This window comes from Malurus melanocephalus, unplaced genomic scaffold (assembly GCF_030028575.1).
Source record: "Malurus melanocephalus ecotype Western Australia unplaced genomic scaffold, MMel_1.1 scaffold_223, whole genome shotgun sequence".
NCBI lineage: Eukaryota > Metazoa > Chordata > Aves > Passeriformes > Maluridae > Malurus > Malurus melanocephalus.
Window position 1 is genome coordinate 710,210 of NW_026623455.1, and position 26,399 is coordinate 736,608.

Consider the following 26,399-nt stretch of genomic DNA (forward strand, 5'->3'; position numbering starts at 1 on the left):
TTTTTTTTTTTTTTTTTCTTTATGCTGAATCAAGTATATACTACTGAGTGAGTATCAGTCTCAAAGCAAAGGAAATATTAGTTGTTTGTAAAGTTCATTCAATTTATTTGACTGGCAAACCAAGTGAAGCCATGCCAAAGAAGGTTTTATGGAGAAAACAGGAAGGAATTAGAATGATAGCAGTGATGAAACATATGCATAAATGTGTCYATGGGTATATAGGTCTAGGAAACAATGGAGGGATATTGAGGAATAATTCTTGCTTGTATTGATACATTTATTCAATTCAGATTTATCTTAACATTCAAAGAAAATATAAAAAATTGTAGTATTGGTGATTTTAGTATGGGAAAACAGAGACTGAAAAAGTTAAAGAGAAGAAAATGTATCCTAAAGAATAAGTATGGGAAGGGAAGGATCATGATGAAGAATTTTGCTGTGTTTTTCTCACTCTGGAGCCTCATGCAAAACTGAAAACAACATAGCAAAACAATCAATGAAAATATAGGTTAAGGTATAACAATCTTATCACAGAATGGGTCAGGTTGGAAGGGACCACAATGGATTATCTGATCCAACCTCCCTGCCCAAGCAGGGTCATCCTAGAGTACATGGCACAGGATTGAGTCAGSTCTTGAATATTTTCAGTTGATGGAGACTCCACAACTTTTCTGGGCAGCCTGTTCCAGTGTGTGGTCACCTTCACAATAAAAATATTCTTCTTTGTGTTTGGGTGGAGCTTCCTGTGCATCAGTCTCAGCCCATTGCCTCTTGTTCCATTGCTCGGTACTACAATGAAGAGTTTGACTCCATCCTCTCAGCACCCTCCCTTCAGACACTTAGAGAGTTTGGGGAGGTCCCCTTTCAGTCATCTCTTCTCGAGGTTTAATAGACCCAGCTCCCTTAGCCGGTCCTTGTAAGAGAGATTCTCCAGTCCCCTCCTTATCTTTGTTGTCTTCTCTTGAACCTTTTCCAGGAGCTCCATGGAGTTCCCCAAGCTCTCTCTTGTACTGAGGAGCCCAGAACTGGACACAGCATTCCACASTGATGTGATTTCTCCTGGACTAAGTATTAATCACCTCCCCTGAACTCTCTGGCAATGCTCTCCCTAATGCACCCCAGGGTCCCACTGGCCTTCTTGGCCCCAAGAGCAGGCTGGTCCATGGACAGCTTGTTGTCCACCAGGACCCCCGGGTCCTTCTCCACAGAGCTGTTTTCCATCTGGTCACTCCTGATCTGTCCCAAGTCCATGGGGTTATTCTTCCCCAGGTGCAGGACCCTGAACTTGCCTTTGTTGAATTTTGGACAGTTCTCTGCCCACCTTTCCAACCTGTCAAGGTCCCTTGAAATGGCTGCAAAGCCTTCTGAGATGATGACCACTTCTCCTAGCTTTGTGTCAGCAGGGAACTGGCTGAGGAGRCATCTGCCCCTTCATCCAAGTCATTGATGAATAAGTTAAATACTGGGCCCAGTGCTGMACCTTGGGGGACACCACTAATGACAGGTCTCCTACCTGCCCTGTGCCACTGACTATAACCTCAATAGCTGTGCTCAGACAACTCACAATCCACCTCACTGCCCTCATTCAACTCATACTTCCTGAATTTTCACATTAAGATATTTTGAGAGACAGTGTTGAAAGCCTTGCTGAAGGCAAAATAGAAAATATCTATTGCTGCCATCAAATACAGGCTGTTGTTTCATGGTGGAAGGCAATCAGGTTTGTCCAGTGTGATTTACCTTTAGTGGATCCACGCTGACTGCTCCTGATCACCTCCTTGTCATCCACATGGATAGAGATGGTCTTCAGAGTGAGGCCAGGGCTTGAGGTGAGCCTCTTCTTGAGTACAGGTCTTGATCCCCCACACTCTTTGCTGCAGAAGCTGTATGAATCCATGTGGGTCACACATGGGTTTAGGGTTCTAGAAAGGATTCCTGACTTGGTTATGTTAGCACAGATGGAACAGGAGGGCAGGTAGCCAGAGATCCAGTAACATCCAGGTTTGAGAAATGTGCAGGGGAGTAGTTCTGTTAAGTAACAGATGCATTTGAAAGAGATAAAAAGGTAAGAAAAGTTCATTTTCATCGAAAGAGGAAAATGCCATGTGCAGCAAGGTAATCTGTGACGAGAGATATCAAAAGCAAATGGCACCAAGACAAAAACTAGTAGAACTAGGTTTGATGCTTCTTTAATGGGAATAWGGAAGCAATGGATAGAAAATGAAAGATGTAAATATTTCTTATGAAACATTACTGGGGACGACTATAGAATTTGGAATTTCTTCAAACAAAGCCTAAAACATGACCAGCAGAATGCCAAACAGCACAGGACAAGACAGAATAGCATTCCATACATAGGGGTTCCAAGAATTACTGGCTCAAGACAAAGCATGGACAAATAAAATAACAAAGTGAAGATCTGGAAAAGTCCAAGCAAATCTGAGCTCTCAGCAGATGGATGGAAGGATGCAAATATATGCAGCTGTCAGGAAAGTAACTGGACCATGTCCAGACTGTTTCCAAATTAAGASCCAAAAATCAAAACGATGAATTCTCTGGTCTACTACTAAAGAAGGCAGCTTGCACCTTACAAAGCACATTTTTCTTGGGAGTTAAAGGGATGAAATAGTGACACCCATGGTTTTCAGAACCTTGGTAGACACCTTTCYTTCTAGACTGGTATTTTGACATTGATCATTTCATGTAACTGTATTTCCTCCCATCTGTTTGCAGGCTGCATGAGAATTTTTTTGTGCAGACTAATTTCAATGTCCTGTCAAAATTAGAAGTTGTTCCATAATGTGTAAGTCGCAGTGTCACATTCAACAATTTCTATTCATCTATTATTTTAGTAAGTAGAGATGAGTAGAAGATGATGGTCCATTCTGCTAGTGTGATGGCAAAATTATCTTTCTGGATTTTTTTTTTTTTTTTTTTTTTTTTTTTTTTTTTTTTTTTTTTTTTTTTTGCCAATTTTATTTCTGGTAGCACGGAGTGAAGTCAATGACTGTTTTTTGTGGGGGATGACACAGACTGAGGGCCCAGGTGCTTTGTCAGGCTTCCAAAATACCTGCCAAGCAGAAAATGAGACTGTGAAGAAGATTTAGAGATTGAGATGTCCACCTTAATTACAGATCCTTCTGATACTTTTAAAGAAAAATGGTCTCTGTCTGCATACTATATTAAAAATGGAAGATATTTGCCTTTGCTTCTGAAATTACACWATCATCTGTGTTTTAGATAGTGATCCACCTCACAGTTCTTACCCTTGGATGCATTCTTTGTACTATATTWAAACTGTAAATATAATTTTGGAGCTCAATTTGGGGCTGTAGCAGGATGTACAAACAATTTGTGTCTCAGATTAAATTTTTTTAAAATTACTTTGTCAAATAATTAGGAAGATAAAGGGGAGACATGTTGCAGCTTCACTATTAAGTTTATTGCAGTGAGCAAAATGATCTGCAATATCACAATTTTTCCTAGAGTCAAACATTACTGTACTTGTAAATAACCTTTACTAATAACAGAACTTTGACAGAATTTAGAGAGTGCCATTGTAGAGAGTCATGGAGTGAAAACTTTTTTCTTTCTTCCATAATAACWTCCATCAGTTGAAAATATTGATACATGGGAGGAGAAATATTACATTCAGTCTATTCTCAAAATCAAAGTACATCTTTGGTTTGTCTAATGGCAACAGAAGAACTGCAAAATAATAAAAAAAAAGGTAGATTTTCTTTAACATTAAGGCACAATTTAATAATGTTTGGCAGAAAATAACATTACTTCAGGAATATGTGGAGAATGACTCTTATCTTACCGTTCAAAACATTTATAAAGTATGTCTTGAAAATCAATAGATCCTCCCTGGTGTTCTTCTGTAAGTTTGGGCTCAACAAAAACATTCGATACCATAAAACTTTTTATCTCAATATTGAAATACCTTCAGGGCAAAGCATCAGAAGAAGTAGCAGGTTGTCACATGGGAAAGACTGCTCAGGGAAGTGAGACTTCACGTCAGCTTAGAAACTCTGGGTGTCTTCACTAAAAACAATATGATAGTTTAATACATGTCTGATTGTTTGCAGACTAGCAGAAAATTTGCTCCTAAAAGTTACTGTATAAAATTATACTGTGTTACTCAGTGGATGAATCCTAYGTGTGAGTCACACCTGCCTGTTCTGGTGATAATTTTTTCCTCCTTATTATTGTAATTAGTCCTGCTGAGCCAACACAGCTGAGAAACAGCAAAACTGAGTGTCATCCCCAGACTTGTTTGTTATGTTCCACTGACTTACACCTGCAAAACCCTGTTGTAAGCTGTGGGACCCTACATATTTAAAATGAGAACAGATTCTGAAGATAGCAGGGGTTTTACTTCCTTGTGTAACCTGAGGCAAAAGACTCCTCCAAAACTGCARCATGAACAGCTGATATATGACTTGKCCACTGAGTCTGAAATTCAAGTCAAAGAAAGGAGTTGCTAGTTTTATATTACCACTTTTCGTTGTGCCGCATGCTAGTAGAAAGTCCTTTTACTGTCCCTGTGTATTTTTTATGACTAAATTGGCTTAGTTGGTTAATTCACTTTGTTCTTTCCCAGTTAACATTGAATTCACTAGATTTGCTGTTGCACAACCACCATGCTTCCACTTGTACCACTATTTTTGTCTACATATGGACACAAAAGCGTGGTTTTATAAGTGAACTGGCATGTCTTAACTTTGACAAAAGTTATTACAGAATTTTGTAAYGTATTCTGATTCCTTTGCTCTCTTATATAGGCACTGATTTTACCTTCCAGCCTTCCACAAGTTTTGAAAGTGGGTGCAGAATAAACTGAAGGGTGTTCCTTATCTTGATTTGTCATGAACGTTGACCACCAGTGATTGATGGATTCTGTCAAAACATGCTTTAGAGTTTCTCATATATTCTTCACTGAAAACAAATTTWAAAAATCCCTGAGCAATCCTTTTGCCTTCTCATAAATTTTTATTGAGCAAATATGAATAGAGATTAATGGAGAGAACAAAAGTGGAAGAAGTGATGAAAAGGATGTTTGTAGGAAAAAATAAGCCAAACACAGACTCCCAGAAAAGCAGAGGTACTAYTGGACAACAGATTCAACAGGTAGGAATGTGTGGAAACAGTGTGGTTGAAGAAACACAACCTTTGAAGATGTACATAAACTAGAGACAGGGAGAATATAAATTCCATCAGTGAATCACTAGTGAGATTAGGAAGAAAAACTTCCTGTTCACTTCAGAAAGTTTGATTTTAGTGATTTAAAATATGTAGATCCTTCATTAATTTGACTAATCTGCTTGTGATTTTTCTTTGCAGAAGCTTTATTTGTGTTATTTTCACAAGGTAGCTTTCATCTATTTGTGAACAACATAACYTTTTATTGAACTGTCATTGTGTTTAAATAACAAGTTGCAGAATTTTGAAGGGAAAATATTCAACAAAATAACATGAATAAGAGATTTTTGTTTCATGTGCAGAAGCAGTCACTATTTGTAAAATATTTACTGAATTTAAAATAACATTTTCCTCTTAGAAGGTAYAAAAGTTTTGGTGCTATCTATTATTGCACAAGGCTCAGAACTTTATGAGTAGGGATATAATTAATTATATGTTTTCCCTTAAAACTGCAGGATCGTCAGCTAATAGAAATTGTACCTTCCTTTCCGTGCACAGAGCTGTGCTGATTTACACCAAGCTGTGTAGAACTTCCCTAAGGGGAGTTTGTTAAATGGAAAGATAATTTTAATGGACCACAYAGAAGGTGCAAGACAAAAGTGAAAATGCCTTGAGTATAAAGTTCTGAGCATTACTATTGGTGACAGAAGGCCTATCAATGAGACAGTAATCCTATAAAAATACAGAAAGATCAGATTGTTTGTGGAATTAGAATTGCTTTAATATGGATGCATGCAAGGGGATAGCAAAGGAGCTGGAAACTTTCCATCTGCTTTGTATACAAAGTGATTAGATCGGGATCACTTAGTCCAAGAGGATAGAAATGATGCACAATTCTGCCAGGATGAGACATGCAAATTGGATCAATTAAGCTTTGAGAGCGCTCAGACAATCTGGTRGAGAAGTTTACATGCTGTGTCAAGTGAAACTTAGCAAAGATCAGTCTTGGAATGCTGGGGGCAAGTATTATAATGATTTAAGCTCTAATCTCCAARAATAATTCATTGTTTTCAGATTTAGCTATAAAAGGGATCAGATACTATAATAAAACAATCAAATACTATAATAAAAGATCCCTTAAGGAGATGTTTGATGGCACATACAAGTATGACAGACAAATTAGCAGCAGTTTGAGTTGCAACACTTGAGGTAGATGAAAGTGAGTTCATGTGTCTGATCTTGTTTGCAGCTCTCAGGATGCACATCTATAATAACTCCTGCACCTTCATGTTCCCCACAATGCTTCAGAAGCAGGGATTGTGCTCATAAGTAACACTCTTTGCACTATTTCCATTGAACCAGAGCTCACTCAGAAGATGATCAACAAGAAAATGATCATTAGGTAAGAGTGATGTAGTTTCATCAGAGACCACTTAAGAATTTGAATTATGTACCCTTTTCAAGGCCTTTTATGGTGTCAAAAGGACATGGTATTTCAGAGAATCAGAGGTGTCTTTACTGAAATTGAAAATTCTCAATGTATGTAAAGTACTGGAACTTTCAGAAATGAGTTTAAAGGAAGACACTTAAATTTTCAGTAGAATCCAGATAGCTTACAGAATGAGGAAAAGGTCTGCACAATTTGAATTTTAATTTAGATTCAGCGTGCATACGTGACCAATGTAAATAATAGCTGCCATTTCACTTTTTTAATCAAAATTTATTTATCAATGGCASATACATTGACTATATTATCAGCATTTGATGGCAAAGACTGAGAAACCCAGTGGGAATATGTTATGGTGAAAACATGAATAGCAGATAAAAAAAAATCCTGCATTGCCATCAGCATTCTGCATGGCAAATCTCATATCCATGGATTTCTTTTTCATACAAATGAAGTTCAGTCTTAACTCMTAAATAACTCCTCACATAATTTGAAATGTCAAAATATGATTTAAGAAAGCAAGGTATAATGACTGCATAGGAATTTGATGAGATTTTCTTTGTTAAATGTTCATTGTACTCATCAGCATATAGAAAGGCACTAGGAGAGCACTGATCTTTACATAAAACTGTTAAAATCCTTCTAAGCTGGGAGGATTCACAATTAACCTAGTATTGTTCATGTTAAGGCAGTTTATATGCATTTGAAATAGGCATTATCCTCCCCCTCAAATATTTACTGAAAACAAGCAGAAAACATGGGCATTAAAAGCATTTATTTCCCAGCCCTTAATCCTATGGAGTTTTAATGCCTATCAAGATATGAATTACTATCTTGAGATCAGCCTGGTCATATCCAAAAGCCTTGAAAACCTGCAAGTTCGAATGGTTAAAAAAAAAAGAAAAAAGAAAAAAAAAAAAAAGCTAGGGAGAAATCAAATCTTTCAAAGTGTCTATTCACAAAGGATCACTTTAAATGATCTGAACAGTGTCAAGCAGACTTTCAAGTGTCCATATTTACTGTGCATACCCTGCTTCAGCTTGCTCTGAATACTGAGCAGCTACAGTGTGAATTTATGTAATGGAATCACTTAATCTTTCAATGCTGATTCTTATAATTAGGGATGTGTGAGCTGAGTTCATTAAAGCAACCTTCCTCTTTGAACAGGGGTTAAGACTTTATTTCAGAAAGCTACTTAGGCGTATGCTTTGTACCAATTTTCATGACTGTTAAGAAAGTCCTTACATGATGCWCATGGGTAAGGATGATTTCCTAGCTCAGAAAATTCTAAAATAGATTGGATGTATCACCAGGTTAAATTTCCCTAGGTTTTGAAGTGAGTTTTGAACAATGCGCTGTGAATTAACTAGCCAGTATATAYGGATGGATGGACTTGAGAAACACTTGTAGGTAAAAATCAATGCAATAAACTGTCTTCAATGAAGTACATAATAGTAGGGGAAAAAAATATTGTCCTATAGTCTACTGMAAAAAAAAAAMCAAACCCTGCATTATTTGTCATTTTGTGTTTTACCTTTATTGCAGGGTTAGAAATTGGTCATAGTAGTTAACGGAAAGCACTACAGAAATTTTAGGGTGTTTGCTCAAGTCAGACTCTAAAAGAGATTTTAAATTAAATATAAACACACTAGCAACAGTAACCYGTGTTTTATGATAATAAATTAACCAAGGGATTCTTTTGCTCTTTTTTACCTGCACTCACTTTAAGACGCAAGATAAGTGCCTACAAGAAGGTACCTAATACTCCACTATTTGGTCATGCATTGGTTTTCCATCTTAATAAAACTAAAATGCTTTACAATAGATACTCATTGCTGCACTTTTCATATGAAATAATTTAGTCATTTTTAAATGCTATAGTAAAATTTTGTGTTCAAATTCTCTGTTCTTGAYTTATTTCCTTTAAACACTGTCAGCGCTGAGCAGTTGTGACTTTCTCCACAACATGCCTTTTGAGGGACTAATTATGTTTGCTGTGGGCACTGGGTCAAAATCTTAATTTTGCACTTTAAGTCTAGGACTAGTCCTGTTGAGCTTCGTAAGATTTATGGGATTAGATTTGTGAAAGTGGTTTGGGAAATACCTGGGTGGTGTGAAATATTTTATAACATATAACCAATTTGTTCATATGGAGAACTGTCCATTTAAAGTTGACTATATATCTTTCAGGAAAGTCAGCACTGAGTATTACATTTTTCCAAACATATAAAATTTTATAAAGAAAGACAATAGGAATTTAGTTTTTAAGAAGCAAAACACAATAGTAAAAGCTGTTATCCTGGCATCTGTATTATCATATCTGTTAAGAAATTAAAATTAGTATTTAAACCAATGTGAATTCCATTCTGTTCTGACAGTTTTGTAAATATTAATTAAGAAGCCCATAACTGTTTTCAGGAAATTATAGGTTAGTGATGATGTGGACCCAGTTAACTACAATTTTTCTGTATTGCAAGTGTTTCATCATTAAAATGATCAGATTGTACTCGGTTTTGCAGTCCAGTATTTCATGAGTGTCGACAGACACATAACCCAGTTACTTACACTCCTTTACATTTACATTTTACCATTGTCTCCCAGTGTGTCAGGGTTTCAGCACTTCACACTAACACACAAGGTAAGATTACGAGTCAATCTTTAGTAGCATTAAACTTTCAAAACCAAATTAAATGTGAGGAATTGATACAACATAAAACCAAAACGAAAACAAATGAAAAAAACTCTACACCCTCTGGGTGTCTATTCCTTGGTACTAATGTTCTTTGGAAGCAGGTTCCTATGAGAAAAATCATTATCAACCAAGCAATGCTGCAAGCTATTTTGGATAGTTGAAGCAGAAAGAGGATAATCACTCTAAACTATAGATCAGTAGTTTGACAAAGAAGAGACAATATGTGARGTATAATTTCCACTCTAAAATAAATACATTCAGTATAAGTGCATATCTTATCTCAGAAAATACTTTAATACGAAATGAATTTTTGTTTGTAAATTCGGTATTATTGATATGGCAGTCAAACAAGAAGTGTGTATGATTATTTTTCCTGTGCAGCGCTGTTACAGATAATTCTTTAGATTATGGAGTTAGAGATGAAAAAAATAGATCCCATAATGTGCTCTCATTTTCCATGGTTGAAATCCTAGGCCCGAATTATTATGGCTGAGTAGAAAAAGCATTATGGGGAAACAACTTTCCAATCACCATATTTGTATTCTAACCTCTTATTTCTAATTTCTTATGTTTTCAAGAACAGATAAAAAAAAAAGCATTAATTTTGCATTATTGAAGGTATATAAATTCTGTTACTGCCTTTTTGGTTTCATTTACCCTCTTTCCCTTCATTCTGTGATATAAGGGATAGTGAATACATGCATTGTCTGGTCATAATAACTAACTAACAAAGTAACTAAAAAAAATAAGGTATACTGAAGTAATAAATAATTAATAGAAGTATATACAGTGGTATAAGAAGAGAAAATATTCATATTATATATATATATGTTTCATACAAGAAAAATACATGCTCAAGAAACAGTTGTTCACTATATGTGTGTTTATATTATCCAAGCAGAAAGGGTTTCATGTATAATGAGGAAGTAGTTTGAGAAAAAGAATGAGTGAAGTTCCTTGAAGACTTYTTTCCTGCAACCTGCTAGACATACATGAACTTTTCAAGCCCATGGACATCTGCTAGCTCAGAGATAGTCTTCCCTGAAGCATGCTGGAATATTTTGTGTTTGTTTGCCATGCTACATTTTTTAATGAACACTTTTGTAGGAGTGATATGTGGGGAATGCAGGGAGAAAGCATCCTTAACACAATTTTATTATACTGCTGAAATAGAGTGTAGTGACTTTAAGAGAATTTTGTCTTAGAGCTTCAGTGATTCTTGGCAACAAAATAAATCAAACCACTGAACCAGTAAATACATTAGTTTAGTATTTAACATCAAGTTGTATGGTGCATTATGAGTAGATATGGATCACGTGAAAATGTTGTTGGCATGTGTGGAAGGGAACTTAGACCCTTTCCCAGAGAAGTAGTAAGACCAAAAATAGAGCTAGTAAGAATAAACATTCAGGAATTTGTAAATAGAGTTTCACTCCAGTGGTATTTTCACATGATTTAATTGTTTTAGGCACTTGCATAAATGAGGTTGGAGTCATTGGTTTCTTTAATCAAAAATTAAATCTAGTTGAGTGAAAACCATCAGTTTTTGTACGGTAAATCAGATGGGAAATCCATTCTATGGCTTGGTTTGTCAATGATGCAGTTTTGTAAATGAGATACTCAGAATGAGTACTCCAAGGAATAAATACAGAGAATGGTGGAGGGGAAAAACCCACCACATCATCACCAGCAAAAAAAAAAGCCAAAAAAACCCCACGCAAAGCTGACTATTGAACAGCTCTATAAGGATTCCAATGTGTGTGTTGTTTGCAAGCAGTGTGGGTCTGTTTCCATTCTAGGAAGATGATTTCTGCAAAGTTTGAAGCCTGTGTGTGAGGGGAAAGAAGGYCTCTTTTTTCCCAGTTCCTGTTGTGAACATGTTATGTTGTCTATAGGCTCTTGGTGGTGCTACAATACAATATTGCTGTCCCCCAGCCCCCAATAAATATTATGCAATTAGTACATGGTGGTGCACACTATACAGATGGTTTTTACCTCCCAGAGCTGCCAAACTGTCTTTTTAAGATGGTGAATGACAAATAGTCATTTTGGAGAGTGACATGTCATGATGATGGCCCATTAAAACTCCTCAAGAATCCTCAGCCAGCTACATATGCCCACTCAGCCCCATCTACAGCAGCAGCTGCTGCTGAGCTCCTCCTGTAGCTGCAGCAAACTTAATGGGCTGGCTGCACAATTCCCTGTCGCCACAGGGCATTTCGTGTTCTTATTAAAACTGGGAGTGGGGAAGGCTCAGACTTGAGAATACAGCATCTGCAGAGACTGGAAAAGGACAGAAAGAGGAAAGGAACATATGTGCATGTGCACATGTGTATGTGTACATACATGCACTTAAATGTGTACATATATATATATATATATATATATATATAATCACTATCTATACAAAGAGCCATATTATGCAAGTATACACGAGGAGAGAGAACACTATATACAATATTTTGTATTATTAAGAGAAAAAAAAAATCATAAAAATGTGGCACGGATGCTCTTATCACATACAGTTTTCACTATTTCCTGTTAATCATTCAACTCACCATCCTTTAGATGACAGTATCAGTTATTCCTAGAGGAGCTTTTTATCTGAACTTTGTCTTCAACCTAGAAGCCTTGAGGGCTTACTTAGATACTAACTGGAATGTTATGAAGTGAAAGTTTTAGAATTTTAGTATTTCTAATTTGGATTTTTTTTGAACAATAACCATCAAARAAATGAAGAATTTTCACTGTTCTCTTTCCTGTTTAAGCCTCCTTTTAAAAAGGTTGGCAAAATTATTCACTTCACTTCATGTGGCTGAGGTGATAAGGTTATTATCCTCCTGGAGAACTGATCCACCACTTAAAAGCATAAAGGTTATATAAGGGCTTTCACTAAACCCTTCCACCAATATTTCTGAATGTTTTATTAGGGAAACAACACAGAGGAAGGAGGGTATAGTAAAACTTAACCTCTTATTCCAAGTTTGATGATGGGAGAGAAGAAATAAATTAATACAAATTTTAACTTTTTAAATTTCTTAGGCACAGAAACATGCATTCTGTAACAGAAAAGAATGAGTTCTGAAAACTTAAGTAACAGGGGAAATAAGGATTGTTTGGATTTTTTTTAAAGAAAAATGTCTAGYTCATTCAAAGCAAGCTGACAGTTATGCTAATCTCCCTGTCCATTAGTTATGTTTATTTTGTTTACTCCTCTGGTTTCAGGACTTTAAAATCAATGGCAATTTACATTGTAAACTCTTTTTTTTTTTTCCCCCGACCTCTAGAGTAGTCTTTTTCTTTGTATGCTTGGAGTAATAGTGTTACACACCCTCAGTAAAATGATACTTCAGATTCAAGTAATCATCTTTTTCAACTCATGTTGCATTAAGCAGAGTATGAAAAGAAGATGCTGGTAAAGCTATACAACATTGCTCTCAAGTACAAAATTCTTGCACTTCAGACCTATGCATGTTCTCATTCACTTTGGCTTTTGGTTTGTGAATATTTTCATCTTTTTTGAGTTCTTTGAATTTTTTTTTCCTCTCTTTTCTTCTAAACTTTCTTATTTATTTTGCCTCATTCCATGCTTTCCTAATAATGCCTGAATACCTTGACTGTAGATGGAGTTCTGTTCTCACTGGCTTCATATACTGTTGCCTATGAAGGTCTTGGAGGTTCAAATTACACCAAATGTCATACATTTTGACTGCAGGAGGGCTATTAAGGACAATCTGTGGGATGACAGCTGATATTCCCAAAGGGATGTGCCTTGGATTTACCTTGAATCTGAAATGCACTCGTTTGATGGGTAACTTCTGATTACCTCATCGCATTTGCGGTGATCCTGGGCAGATATTTATCTGCCTTGCGGTCATTCTTAGGACTCTAGTGTTACCTGTGGCAAAACAAAATATGATTCAGAGGCAGTCTGAGTTCAGGCAGCCTGTAAGGTCAGTGCTGAATGTGAAGAAATCTCAGAAGTGTCCTGGACCTCAGTTACCTCAGAAGCTCTTAGGTCTTTGGTCAGCTCTGAGCACTCCAGACATTGTTTTGGGTATTTTAAATCAACATAGAACAGAAGTCATGTCCAGGCTGACCAGGTTTTTAGCAACCCTGTCACAGACAGCTTGTGTTAGATAAATATAACGTGGTTGTACTGTGGTCTGCACCATGAGACCTTGTTGTATTCCCACATGACTGTCTCTGCAGTTTCCTGACAAAGAACAAGTCTGAAGGCAACAAAACAGTGCATGAAATTACCAGTACATCAACATGGTAAATTGTGTCACAGTGACACAGTTGTCTGGGCTGGTTCCCCACTATTCTGACAACACTGCTGAGACAAGGAATCTCTGGCAGCATTACAAGCATATTCCTTCTGTTCAAACTCTAATTAAAAGTGTTGGAGTTTTGGGTGCAGCCATTTATATTGACTTGATCTCTTGTCCTCAGCATTATCTGTTATGCTGAAAACACAGAATGTAGGCCAGCATATTTCTTTCTGAGCCTAGGTCTGTACTATAGTTTTACATAAATTAATAAAACCAAGAGAAAACAAAAGCCCTCCAGGAGCTCCTTTATCACTTTCTCAACATTTCTTGGAGAATAGACTTTTATAAGAAAATCATTACCTGCTGAATAATACTTTCACTGGTGCCTGGGTATGAAGTCAATTATGTGAATCACAAGCCTTTGCTGACATCAATAAAATGTTGAGGAATCTTTTCCTTTCCCACATGACTTCTGCAATGAGACTGAAAGATAAATTTTAAAAGATGTCTTAGGCTGTTGATACTGAAATATGGCTTCAGTTTACAAGAATGATAGTTTCATGGTTCCCTCTGAAAGCAATGATCCCACTAGTAACTAATGTGTTTRTGAGAGCCTTAGACATTGCAGAAATGGGGTATGTGTGCACAGTAGATCCTACTGAAATGTTAACTCCATTGTCTATGTTGAATTTTAATTAGTTATTATTTGCATTAAAATTCAAATCACCAAATCACTAACACTGAACCCTTAATTTTCCTGATAGTAGAGAAATACACTGTTATATTTGAAAAAAAAAAAAAAAAAAAAAAACCCTATAAATATNAAAAAAAAAAAAAAAGAAAAAACCCTATAAATATGTAGTACTTTATGAGTCATCACAAAGCACATACTAAAAATTATAATCTAAGGAAAAGGGGGTTTCAAAACTTTGTATGTGCAACCATAGTAAATATTGACTCAAAAAAAATCCAAGAACTGTTGTTTTAAGAACTTATCTGTTGTGATCACCAAAATTAAATAGAAATGGCCAAACTATGTCTTTGTTTCAAATCACCATTTTCTTTAATCTTTTAGAAATTGCGTGTTTAATCTTTATATACCATTTTTAAATCTTCCCAGAAAGGAAGAGGGGGAGAAGGTGTCATGAAGACAAGAGTGTCTTCTTCCCACAGTCTGTTCTTAGTTGTGCTATGATAGTAAATTGTGAATATAAAATTAGCAAGAAGATTGCTACTGTCTTGGAGATATTTTTGGKTTTTTTTTTTTTGTGGTTGTTTTTGATTCCTAGCGCTTCCTTGCTTTTTCTGAGGAGGCAGGAATAAATCTGCAGTTGTGTCAGTTCCATATCACCAATAGCAATGGACACCTGCACATGGTGTGAGGAAGAGGAAGCAGTTTTCATTCCTCTCATCCCTTCCTAGTTACTGTCATGGGGAGGAAGGAAGGACTGCAGGCAAGGCAACTCTTCCTTGAGAAAACTTGTCAGTCGTTCTGCAAAGGAGAGCACATTTTCTAGAGTCTCAGGGAGCTATGGAGMTGGATTGCATTGCAGCATCTAATGTTTTCCCTGTCCATCTCTCTCTGTCCATTGCTTCTGTGATTCTGCTGGTGTCAAAAAACCATCAGCTCCTCATGCTCTCCCTTTGATTTTCTTCTTCACCAATGATCTATAAACTCTGCAATGAATCATTAACCATGCTGGCACAGGGAGAAACAACAGCAAAGATAGAACTKTAGGTAAGAAAACAGAGAAGAGAGGCATGGGAACATTGCACCTGCTTTAAAGGAGCCTGAAGTGAAAACCAGAAAAAGAGCAAACCTCCAATTAGGACATAGAAGAGACCAGKGGTGGCCAGATAAGCTGCTTTTAATACTTTTAACAATGCAGTGCAGCATCTCTTCCTTATTGAGAAAAACACATGTCCTTCCCTATTGAAAATACTGCATTAGAATACTTTAATGGCAAGTGATACAACGTGATGTCATCTTTGGTTGTATAGATCTTAACATACAAATGTGCAATATCCAGAATGAATATTAGGAATTTTGAAAGAAATGTGATATTTARGTTTCCTTAGAATAATCACCCCCCTAAAGGTCCACATGGACATAAATGCCTTAGGGGAGACCCTACAACAAACTATATTGCTGCAGGCCCMAAAAATGTGAGAACAAAATTGGGTTTATTAAAAGAGTTAGGGTATTAACACCTTTGCTGTTAAGTGAAGCTGGCTGCTTCCTTCTCTCACACATATCTAAACAAGTATTTTCTAAAACTGAGAGCCTATGAAGAGAAAGTGAACTCTTTTTAGTTTGAGCTCAGAATCAACAGAGGACGCTTAATAAATTATCTTCTAAAAGACAAGAAAACGTTTACTTCTTAGGTGCACTGTCCCTTTCTGCCTCTACAAGGCTTGTGTGGCTTTTATTAGATCTGTCTGCTAACGTTCCTAGCACATCAAAAGTTATCCTCTCATTAAAAATGCATAATGTCTTTGCAGAGGATTGTTGCTTCCCTTTCCTGTTCTCATGTACTCTCTCTTGCACACGCAGGGATCACTCAAGACCAGAACTCTTAAAATCTTCATGTTAAATGTATGTGGAATGTAACAAAGAAGCAATAGGATTAGCACACAAGAACTGGACCATGAATCTTGTTCTGAAACTGAGGTCAATTGATAGCCAAGGCAAACTGGAGAGTCACCATCATGGATATTATGTGGAGATGACAATGGATGAAATTAATTGGAAGCAYAAAACTGTCTGTATCCTTCTTTCTGAAAACACAGGGGTTTGTTTACAATATCTATGGCAAACTRATTCTGAAGGAAAAAAATTCTGGAATGCCCTGGAATGGAATCAGATGAGATTTACCCAGAGAATCCTTGAATCCCTCTTGAAACAAGAATTTGAAACGGCCTTTGTCTTGATCCTCACTACTTCTAAAGCTGTAGCTCCCATGTGCAGCTGCAGATTGAGCTGCAGTTCTGCCTCCTACATGAATGACCCTGGAGAAAGCAGGAGTGAAAGATAAGATAGCAGATGGCACTACCATGAGAGGTTTTCTGGAGCCTTCYTGTAAATTACAATTATCCTTAGGAAAAATATAATTTTATATAATTTTTACCAAATTAATAACAAGAACAAATTTAAATCCCAGGTCTTATTACTTAATGTATTTCTTCTTTTAAAAAAGGGGCAAAAAMCCTTCAAAACAACAACAAAACCAAACAAGAAAACGTGACGACAACAAAAGAATTTGCAAAGTGTTTTTCTAGCCATCCTTTCCGACATTAAATGAAAATTGCAGTTTTCACTTCCTAGGGTATTAAGTTAAATAGCTGGAACCACAGGTAGTTTGTAGTAATATTTTGTAATAGCATAACTACATAAAACATTGATGCTTCTGCATCACTTTCTGATTAATTATATTGTATGAAACTGGAATAGAGGTGACATGAAAACTGCTCCAAACTTCTCAATATTTTCAGCAGAGTACTTTTTTTTTTGCATTGTTCTCTTGTACTGTACTTTTAAGTTATCTCAGATCTCCTCTAAAATGCATATTAAAATGTTGAAAAAAGCTCTTTATAGTGCTTTGCACTAAATTGATTGTTCTGTAGTGCCAAAGAGAAACTAAATCTTGAGCTATATCACCTTCCTGGGGTTAAGTAGGTAGAGAATGGTGCATTACTAATTTGAGCATGGGCCAGAACAGTTTTTAAATGCTTAGTAGAACAAAGTTTTAATRAAAGATGCAAAGAAGTTTGCACTTCCAGAGCCTTAACCTTGGAATAACAAAAGTCCTCACTAATCACTTTACTAATCCATGCGGTAGCAGTTTTCTTACCAAGGCATCACTCCAAAAAGTGGCTTCTGTTCAGCATTTCACTACAGGTCACCAGCCACTGTAGTGTAATCCATGAGGAGATTTATGGACCTCAAAGTGGGATTCCTTAAAGAACAATGTGTTGTTAATCAGCAAGTCACTGAGTGAGCAAATGGGAAATGCTGAAGCTACAGAATTTCWTCTTTCCCTGGGATGCGAAAACCTTGCTCAGTGCATCTTCAAGGATTTACTGGCTTCTCCCCTGAAGGTCTCTTTYTGTTTTTTCAAAACACTGATGGTTAGTTATTCAGGATAGGGCTGGATGTAAGCACAAGATAAAAGGCAGGCTGTGCAACCCTGCAGCTTGAGACCACTGTGGTTTGGTGGGCTCAGTCCATCCCCGTGGGGCAGCGCTGGCTGCTCTCAGCAATTGAGACATGGAAACTTTCCTTTCTCTGACTGAAAAGATCTATTTGTACATCTCTAACCTCCAGAAAACTGCTCTGCCTGATGAGCTGTTCCGTGTGCTGGTGTCCTCTGCTTTTCTCTCATCCAGCACATCCTTAAGTACACCACAAAAGATGGAATATCCTCTACAGGGAGAATGTGAGAGTCTCAGCCCCCACAGAAACACTAGCTAGAATAAGGTGTATGGAGAAAACAGAACCACTTAAGAAACACAAAAGCATGGAATCTTTGTATCCCATAACCCCAGTTCTCATCTTATATGGTGTTCAGCATTTCAGTCTAGACTGAAAGATCCTGGCTGTGTAGGGAAACCCACACAGTCCATCTGTAGCACTCAGGAAACTTGAGCACCCTGAAGTTGGTATTAGAGAAAGAAAAGAGGAGAGAAAGAAAAAAAAAAACCATTAAAGAAAATATGTTAGACTGATTCTTACTTRCACAGGCCACTGCTCCTCTGTAGGCAAGTCAAGTTTGAAAAAGCCTCACGAGCCCCAGCTACCAGATGTACAAGATGAACAGAGGTATGGTTTGTTCAATAAACGCCATCCATAGGAACTGAGGAATATGCAGTGCTGTGGATCTCAAAAGAGCCTGAATGTGAGATACATTTTACCCTGACCTGCTCACAGTGTCAGCACTTATTATTTCTGAGTGTGCAGAGAAGTAGGGCTTTAAATGTTCAGGGAGCTCCACCAAAGAAATCTCTGGCTTGTTTAGGTGTCTCTGGATTTAAGTAGCAGCAGAATAAGGATAAACCATATTTTGAAATAATGCAGCTAATCTGATTTAGATAGCCTAATTCTGTTTTCCTAATCCAGTCCAAAGCTCCAGATTCCATTTCTGTCTTAAAAGAGTGCACTGTAATTGCATAAATATGAGATATCCAAGCAGTGTAWGTGAAATAATGTGTAAGAAACTGGCAGCTTTTTATCCAGCTGAAAAATTCAAAACTGAGCATGAATACTTCCCTGCTGAAATAGGAAAAGGTTTTGCAGCTGTGTTAAGTTACGCCCAAGATAACAATTTTCTGCATGTATTATGGAAGTGAGTATTCTCACTGTGATACTCCTAACAGAGAGGAAAAAAAGTTATTGATGGAAATTGTGTTGATGAGGATAATGATGACATAAGTGTTATGTCCAAACTCAAGATGACATGGAATTAGGACAGGTACAAAGAAGATATGAGATAGGAAAATCTAAGCAGATTTAACACTGCTTTCRGCTATTTGCAAGTATTAACCCACTTTTAACAAGCAAGAAAGTACTTTAAATTTTACTGACATTCTTTTCACTTGTAAAATGTTAAATATATCATACATGCGTGTTACTATAACAGGATATCTAGATCAATTACATTCTTGGTACGAGCTTGAGAAGCATGTAAGAAGTGTTTGAGTTTGCATTTTGTAACTGGGAGATGAAACTCRGTGGGTATAAAAAGAGCTAGAAAACCTGTGGAATCTTGCTCTGTAAGTTAAAATAGCTTGAGTGCTGGGGAAAAAAAAATATTCCTGTAAATCTATCTTGCTATTCTAATGGAAGATATATTTTGACCTACTGTGGTGTATTTTTTATGTGCCTGCTACAAGTAATGCCAGGGAGCCTGCTCCTGGCTTTAAATGTTGTGTACTTCCAAAAGTGCCAGGACACCTTGGTCTTTCTCAGGTTCTGCATTTTTCTGAGATTAGATAMTGGAAAGCAAGATATGGAAGTGGAGAATTGAAGTTACCAACTCATCTGAGAGCAGAGAGCAATTTATCAACCAGTGCATTTTACTTTGTTTTATCGAGTCATAGAATGTGCTGAGCAGGAAGGGAGCCCTCAGAATAATGAKGTCCAACTCCTGGCCCTGCACAGGACACCCCAAGAGACAGACCATGTATCTGAAAGCATTGTCCAGATGCTTCTTGAGCTCTGTCAGGCTTGATGCTGTCACCACCTCCCTGGGGAGCCTGTTCAATGCCCAACCTCCTCTGGGTGAAAACCTTTCCTCATATCCAACCTAAGCCTCCCCTGGCTCAGCTTCATGCCATTCCCTTGAGTCCTGTCACTGGCTGTGAGAGTGAAGAGAYCAGTACCTGCCTCCCTTCCCTTGTGAGGAATACTTGACATGTTTTATGGCTCTCCACCGTAAGCACTGAGACAATACCTAAATACACCCAGGAGCAAGCACACACTGGCATTAAATTTGTACTGCCATTTTTTTTTTGATGTCTCACCCTTCAGTAGGACAACAAGCTGAAATGATCAATGTAGTTAAATTCAAGTAGGAAAAAAGGCTTGGTTATGATTGCATGTGTCCATGTGTGTAAAAATCTGGCGTGAGAAGAGTGAGCTTGTTTGCAGGAAATAATTATGTTTTCTTGCTTAAAAGAGAAAATTCTAATGGTCCCTCACATGCTGTGTGTGATAAACATTCAGCTTATCTTTCCAAGAACAGTAAGATTTCATATACTACTGCTCAACATAGGAATTATTTTTACATATCTCCATGCCACTGACTCTCTTGTAAGTTAATCTCATCTCTCATCAATTTTTCACCAGCTTCACTCTGATGTTGATAAAGGAGATGGTTCCATCAAATACATCTTGTCAGGCGAAGGGGCAAGTTCCATTTTCATTATTGATGAGAACACGGGGGATATTCATGCTACAAAGAGGCTGGATCGAGAGGAGCAGGCCTACTACACGCTCCGAGCACAAGCACTAGATAGGCTGACTAATAAACCCGTGGAGCCAGAGTCTGAGTTCGTCATTAAGATTCAGGACATCAATGACAATGAGCCAAAATTTCTGGATGGCCCCTACACTGCTGGAGTTCCCGAGATGTCTCCTGTGGGTAAGTGCAAAATACACTGTTGGTGTTGTGGGAAATTTRTTCCTATTGCCTTTTTAAAAGTTTCATTATTTTTTTACTGTTTCGCGCTAAGCTACTTAATTATCTATGAGGCACCTGCAACGGTTAGATATTTCAAGACTTAACTGGAAATAACATGCTAGATTAAGTATTTACCCTTTCAAAAATGTTGTGAAACTCAAATAGCTATGCAAGGATTCAGATAACCATTTTATGGTGTATTTCTCATTCCAGTGCCCAGAGGCTTTRTTTTATAATTCCCATTAACAGTAATAAGTTTCACACCTATGTTATGGTACTCAGAGGTGATAATTTATAATTTCATTCAGATAAGGTCTGTTCATAACAAACTCTTCAAATTCTTGTTAGTGAATAGCATACCTTTTTGTAAGTTTTGCACATATTAGTAATAGCTTATTGGATAATTTTTCTAAMACTGAAATCCCATTTTCTGGGGAACATATGCAAGCAGCAGGAGCTGGGGTACAATTTGAGATAGTTCAAAGTTCTAGTGGAATCAGAGAAAAATGGGTTTTAGAGGCTTCAGACCCTTTGCGGGGAATGAAGAAATACTGATTTTTCCTGAGTTTGAATTAGGGGAGAATTTCAAAATTAAATCCACTATCTCTTCATTTTAAAGAGACAAAATACTGATCCACTGTCAGGTGCCACTGTTCCTTTGAAAGCTGACTCTTTCAAACCAGATGAAGGTTGGCCCTTGGCCCAAAGATGTTTTGGTAAATGTTACTTTAAGATGAAATTATAAATGCAAGTACAAAGAGAAAAAGAAAAGAAAAAAAACAAAAAAAACAGCAACAAAAAAAAGCAAGTGAACTTAATTTGCTTTACTGGAAATATGTACATGGGAAGATTCACTTCGGCTTGAAAGGGCTCTATGGTGATTGAAATAAAGATTTTCTTTGCTTGACTGATTTTAAACCATATTAAAATGTGGTACTCTTACAGTAAGATTGCACRTATAAAATTTGCTATAGTTTCCTCAGCATGATCTCCTGTGTTTTTGAATATTAAACAATGTGTCTAAATTGGAGCTAGAGAGAGAAAAAGAATCTTCCCTACCTAAGTGCCCTGCAGCAGTCAGTAGTAAACATTGCTTTTATATTTGAAACTYAGAAGTCAATAGAAATAAGTAAAACCTTTCTAATGAGTTTTCTGTATATTTATTTYGCTAAGCAGTGAGCACAGACACTGTTTCTCATTGATACTTGGCATTTGCTGATTGTCACTCAAGCCCCATGTGGGTGGCTGAAGAGGCAATATTAGCCTTGGAAGAAAGATAGACACYGGAGCTTTTGTGGAGTAACAGGGAGGAGGTGAAGTTATGACACATTGCTGAGAACTTTTTACTTCTGAACTTTGAAATAATCTACACAATCAGATAATCTAAGACTTTAAAACCTAAATAATCCATTTCAGAAGTATGCTGTGTCTTTTTTTTTTAATTAAGTTGCCCTTTTATTTTAGAATGAGATTTGTTAAGTAAGATATAGCATGCAGCAATGGTTATATTTTTTCACTTTATTGTTTTGTTTTTTGTTTTATGCCCTGAAATTCCCTTTTGCATGAATGACCTCTGTCTTTTCTTGTACTGGCATATTGGTGTACGGACAACTACTGCAGATATACGAGGTTTACCTACACACACARATCTATTCCTCAACCCCTCACCTATGCTCCATTTGTTCCAAAAATGTATTGGAAATCAATCTAGGGGGAGTGCACTCTGTGCAGCAGAGAATATAAGCTTTATTTTTCAAAATGAGCTGCTTTTGCGCATTTTGTTRAATTTTTGCCTCATAAATGAGTAAAAGGAATTCTCTCCCATATGGACCATACAGGACCAAATGTATTTTCAAATCAGGTGAAGTATTATGAATAATYCTTAAATGAGTCTTGTGCACTCTCTGAGATTAATGTCAACTAAGGATGGTTTCARGTTCATGAAGTTCCTGAAACTGCAYATTTTAAACAACTTCATGGTTAGTATCACAAACCTACCAAATACTGCTTTGTTACAGAGTTAAGGATTACCATGAAATGCCTTTGTCTCACTTTGTCTTACATAGTTACAGCAATTCATACTTTATTCATATAACATAATTTTTAATTAATCACCTAGAGCATTCATGAAATATTAAGGAGAGACAAAGTATCTCTCTCCTATTTTGTTTAAAATTATATCCATGACAAGGATTTTTAATTGGATATTAAAAGAAATGAAAGAGATCACAGGATTATAAACCCAAATTAACTATRAAGCTAGAAAAACTATAACCTTTAACCTACAGGCTGGTTATGCAAGTATAATGGTTATGTATTTTATTTGACAAATATTTTTAGACATTATCTAAGGCTAATTGAAGTCAATCTCTTCTTTTATTTGAAATGACTTCGGGTCAGGTTCAAATTATATTTGGGTCAGGCCCAATTATATTGATTATCCTGAACGGGGTAAATATCTTGATGGCTGGTAAATCTATTCATGGCACAAACCCCAAAGATATGRCTTAACTGAAAATCATGAGGGTTTGTTTTTATTTGCATTTTTTAAAGTATGTCTCATACTTAAAAAAATCTAGCAGAGTTGTATTTCAAACAAAAAGACACTGGTCTGTTTGAGTTGTAATCAAGGAAAGCAGGGATGAGAATTCCAATCTTCTCTGCCTTCCAGCCATATCAACAGCTTTGCTTGTTACCCAGCACAACAAATATCTCTCTTGCCATTTTTATTACCCTTGATTGAGATGGATAGAGATATTTGAATTTTATAACAAAGAAAAGAAAGCAAAAGCATTGTATCATGCTTAAAACTTTGACATAAGTGTGTAGGGGGTTCTGAGAGCCTGAATGAAAGGGAAGTGTCTCTCTCCAGGCACAAGTCACCTCTGCTTCCCTTTCTCTTACCTTGCTGCTTAGCTGGGACCAGTCTTGCATTTTGTCCCCAAGTAAAAACATCATAATGAGGATGTGGGAGGAGAGGGAGGAGGTGAAGAGGGCTCTGATTCTCTTCCTTCACTCTCCTGGAGGGGAAGGGCTGTGGAGTTATTGCTGTGGATAAGGGCAGTGGCAGAAGCACAGAAATACCAGAGGGTACTGAGCAGAACCACTTGAATTGTCGCACATAAGGATTGAGCAGGAATTTAGACAACTTGATAGTAAAGCTGTTTAATGTGTTTAGTAGCAGCTGATATGAAGAAATATGTTTCCATCATGGAATTATTTTGTATATTAGACATATTGCACATTGTTAATTGGTACCAATTAATAACAGGCTGCCTTAAAGTTCTATTTTAAATTTGTTAATGTGGCTAAAATTCAATAGGTAAGTCTGTGCAGTTCCAAAATGAGGCATTTGTTACATTCATCTAGTTTCAGAAAACAGTTTACCTTTGAATGTTCTCACTGATATTAAAACAGAAGTTACAGAATCATTTCTCATTAAAAATGATTTCAAAATTTGCATAAAATACACTTTTAAAAATAAACTTTTTAAAAATTCTCTGCAGAAGCTTCCAAAGCAATACACTTGGAGATTCAGAAAAGGTCCCTTTGAAGGACCTCCAACTCAAAATAAGCATCACCAATCAGTATAGCTTTTTGTCTTCCTATCACAGAAAAGGCAGATCTCTGCAGCATGTCACCAACTTTGTTGAGTTTTGACTTGGGTAAATTTAAGTAAAAAAAGCATTCTAAACTCAAGGTACTCTCTGCAAATATCCCCTTGTCCTTTTACCTTAATATCAGCATAAACAGGTCAAGTTCTAAGATTACTGTAATTTTGTAATATCTACTGACATCTATTAAAGAYTATGTTAAAAATTATCCTAAATATTCTGGAAAATAAAACCAGAAATCTGTGCCAGTCACACAGAATTARGTCTGTTACTAGCTTCTATCCAAAAAAGGCAAAACACTGATATGCAGCACAGATTTTGCCTCACTACTTGCTAGTTACAGTTGCTGAAAAATTTTATGAAGTTGCTACATGTAAAATCCTTTTTAATGAACTGATAGCCAAAATTTGTTACAAAGACAACTTATTGTCCCTCTTTGTCCCTCTCAGCATGGGACTTCAGAAGCTTCCTTTTTTTTGTACATGCAATAAATTAAGAAATAATGACAATATGTTATGTAGAGAAAGAGAATTGTAGAGTAATTCATATCTAAAAGACAAAGATACTTTAAAAGTAAATAACCCCTATTTATTTTTTTTTTTCAATCCATATCAGATACAAAATTGTAAGTAGTATTTTAAATTATAGCTGTGAAGCTATAGTTTATATTAAGTCACTAATGAAAGTTTGGGGAAAGGTTGGTGTCCCGTCTACACTTACACTCCATGGCTCTGAGCAATGTTGACATAAAAAAGATTTATTGTCACACTCTTTTTGTTGGATAGAGTGAAGGTGTGGTACTGTTTGTTGACTGTCCATGTTATTTGTAACTTAATTTCAATGCAGGAACACAAATTCTTCTAAGATGATGTACTTGGAACTATGACGTAACTACTTATTTTTTTCCCAAGCTATAGATTTATTTGCTATCCATGAGTATCCCTACAGCTTTATGGCTTTTGGGTTTTTTTGAAGGGGAATAAGTATTTTAATTTGACATAAACCCATTGCAGAAAATCAGGACAGCAGTCCATGACAATTCTTATCCTCTAAAGCAATTCCTGTTCTTCAAGAGCAATCTGCTTCTTCTGGAAAAATCTCKGGAAAGCCTCAAATACAGATCTTTCTGTGCATTATGTTTCCCTGGAASAGGTTTCTTACCCACAGAACTTTTCACATAGTTGGAATACCTYCTGTTATCTTGCATATTCTTAAAAGTATGTATTGTGCAGAAATCTCCCTCCTAGCATGGGACTTCAGCAGCTCATTATTTTTGGTGTGCAATTAGTAAAGAAATAATAGCAGGGGTTTAGGTTCTTTCCCCCACCGATGTTTAGAAGAAGTTATTTAGCACAGAAGGACTGGAAAAGTATCATTACTTTTTAGTTACTGATTACATTTAAGTGGGATTATCACAGAAAGATTTGGTGTTAGAATTCCTACTTAAAAAACAGCCTTTTCTGAAGAATGCATATGTTTTATGAGAGAGACAATTAGACTCAGATAATGACTTCATTCATCTCATGGAATGTAGAGGGTTTGTTTGCTACATCAATAGATTTTTAAAGCAAACAAGCACTTTTAAACTTGCAGCATTTTGAAAATGTCTGTGTTGAGATTGCAGAGCTTGTAATTTCTTTGATCTTGTATTGGTGTGGAGCCCTTGAAAGCAGAAAGAGCAGGGGGCAAAGACGTAACTGTGTGTGAGGTTTATAAGCACTTTTGCCAATATTTGCAGACATTGTAAGCTTCATTGGCAGGGCTTAGTGACTTTGTAAATGTGGTAAGCCCGGCTTTCACAAAGAACACAGGATGTCAAACAGTCATTATGATACCCTTGTTCTCAAAAGCTGGATAGACTTCAGCAAGTTTAAAATAGGTCTCTGTATGAAATTACATTATAGAGTAATCTGTAAAATCAGTTTGACATACTGATTCAAAGCTYTTAGTTACTGGTGAACAGAAAATGGATGTATTTTAAGTCCCATAACTGATAAATTACTTGATGGATTAACTACCAATTTCCGTTTTAAACTTTTCATCTATTTA

General features: G+C 36.5%; 1 protein-coding gene across 1 annotated transcript in view; it reads left to right on the forward strand.

Annotated features, from left to right (window-relative positions):
- CDH7 (cadherin 7) overlaps positions 1 to 26,399 on the forward strand; it is a 71,436-nt gene that overhangs the window by 10,422 nt on the left and 34,615 nt on the right. Inside the window, exon 2 of the mRNA XM_057374313.1 lies at positions 20,403 to 20,697. Within this exon, the coding sequence (XP_057230296.1) occupies positions 20,403 to 20,697 (295 nt within the window). The remainder of the gene's footprint in view (positions 1 to 20,402; positions 20,698 to 26,399) is intronic.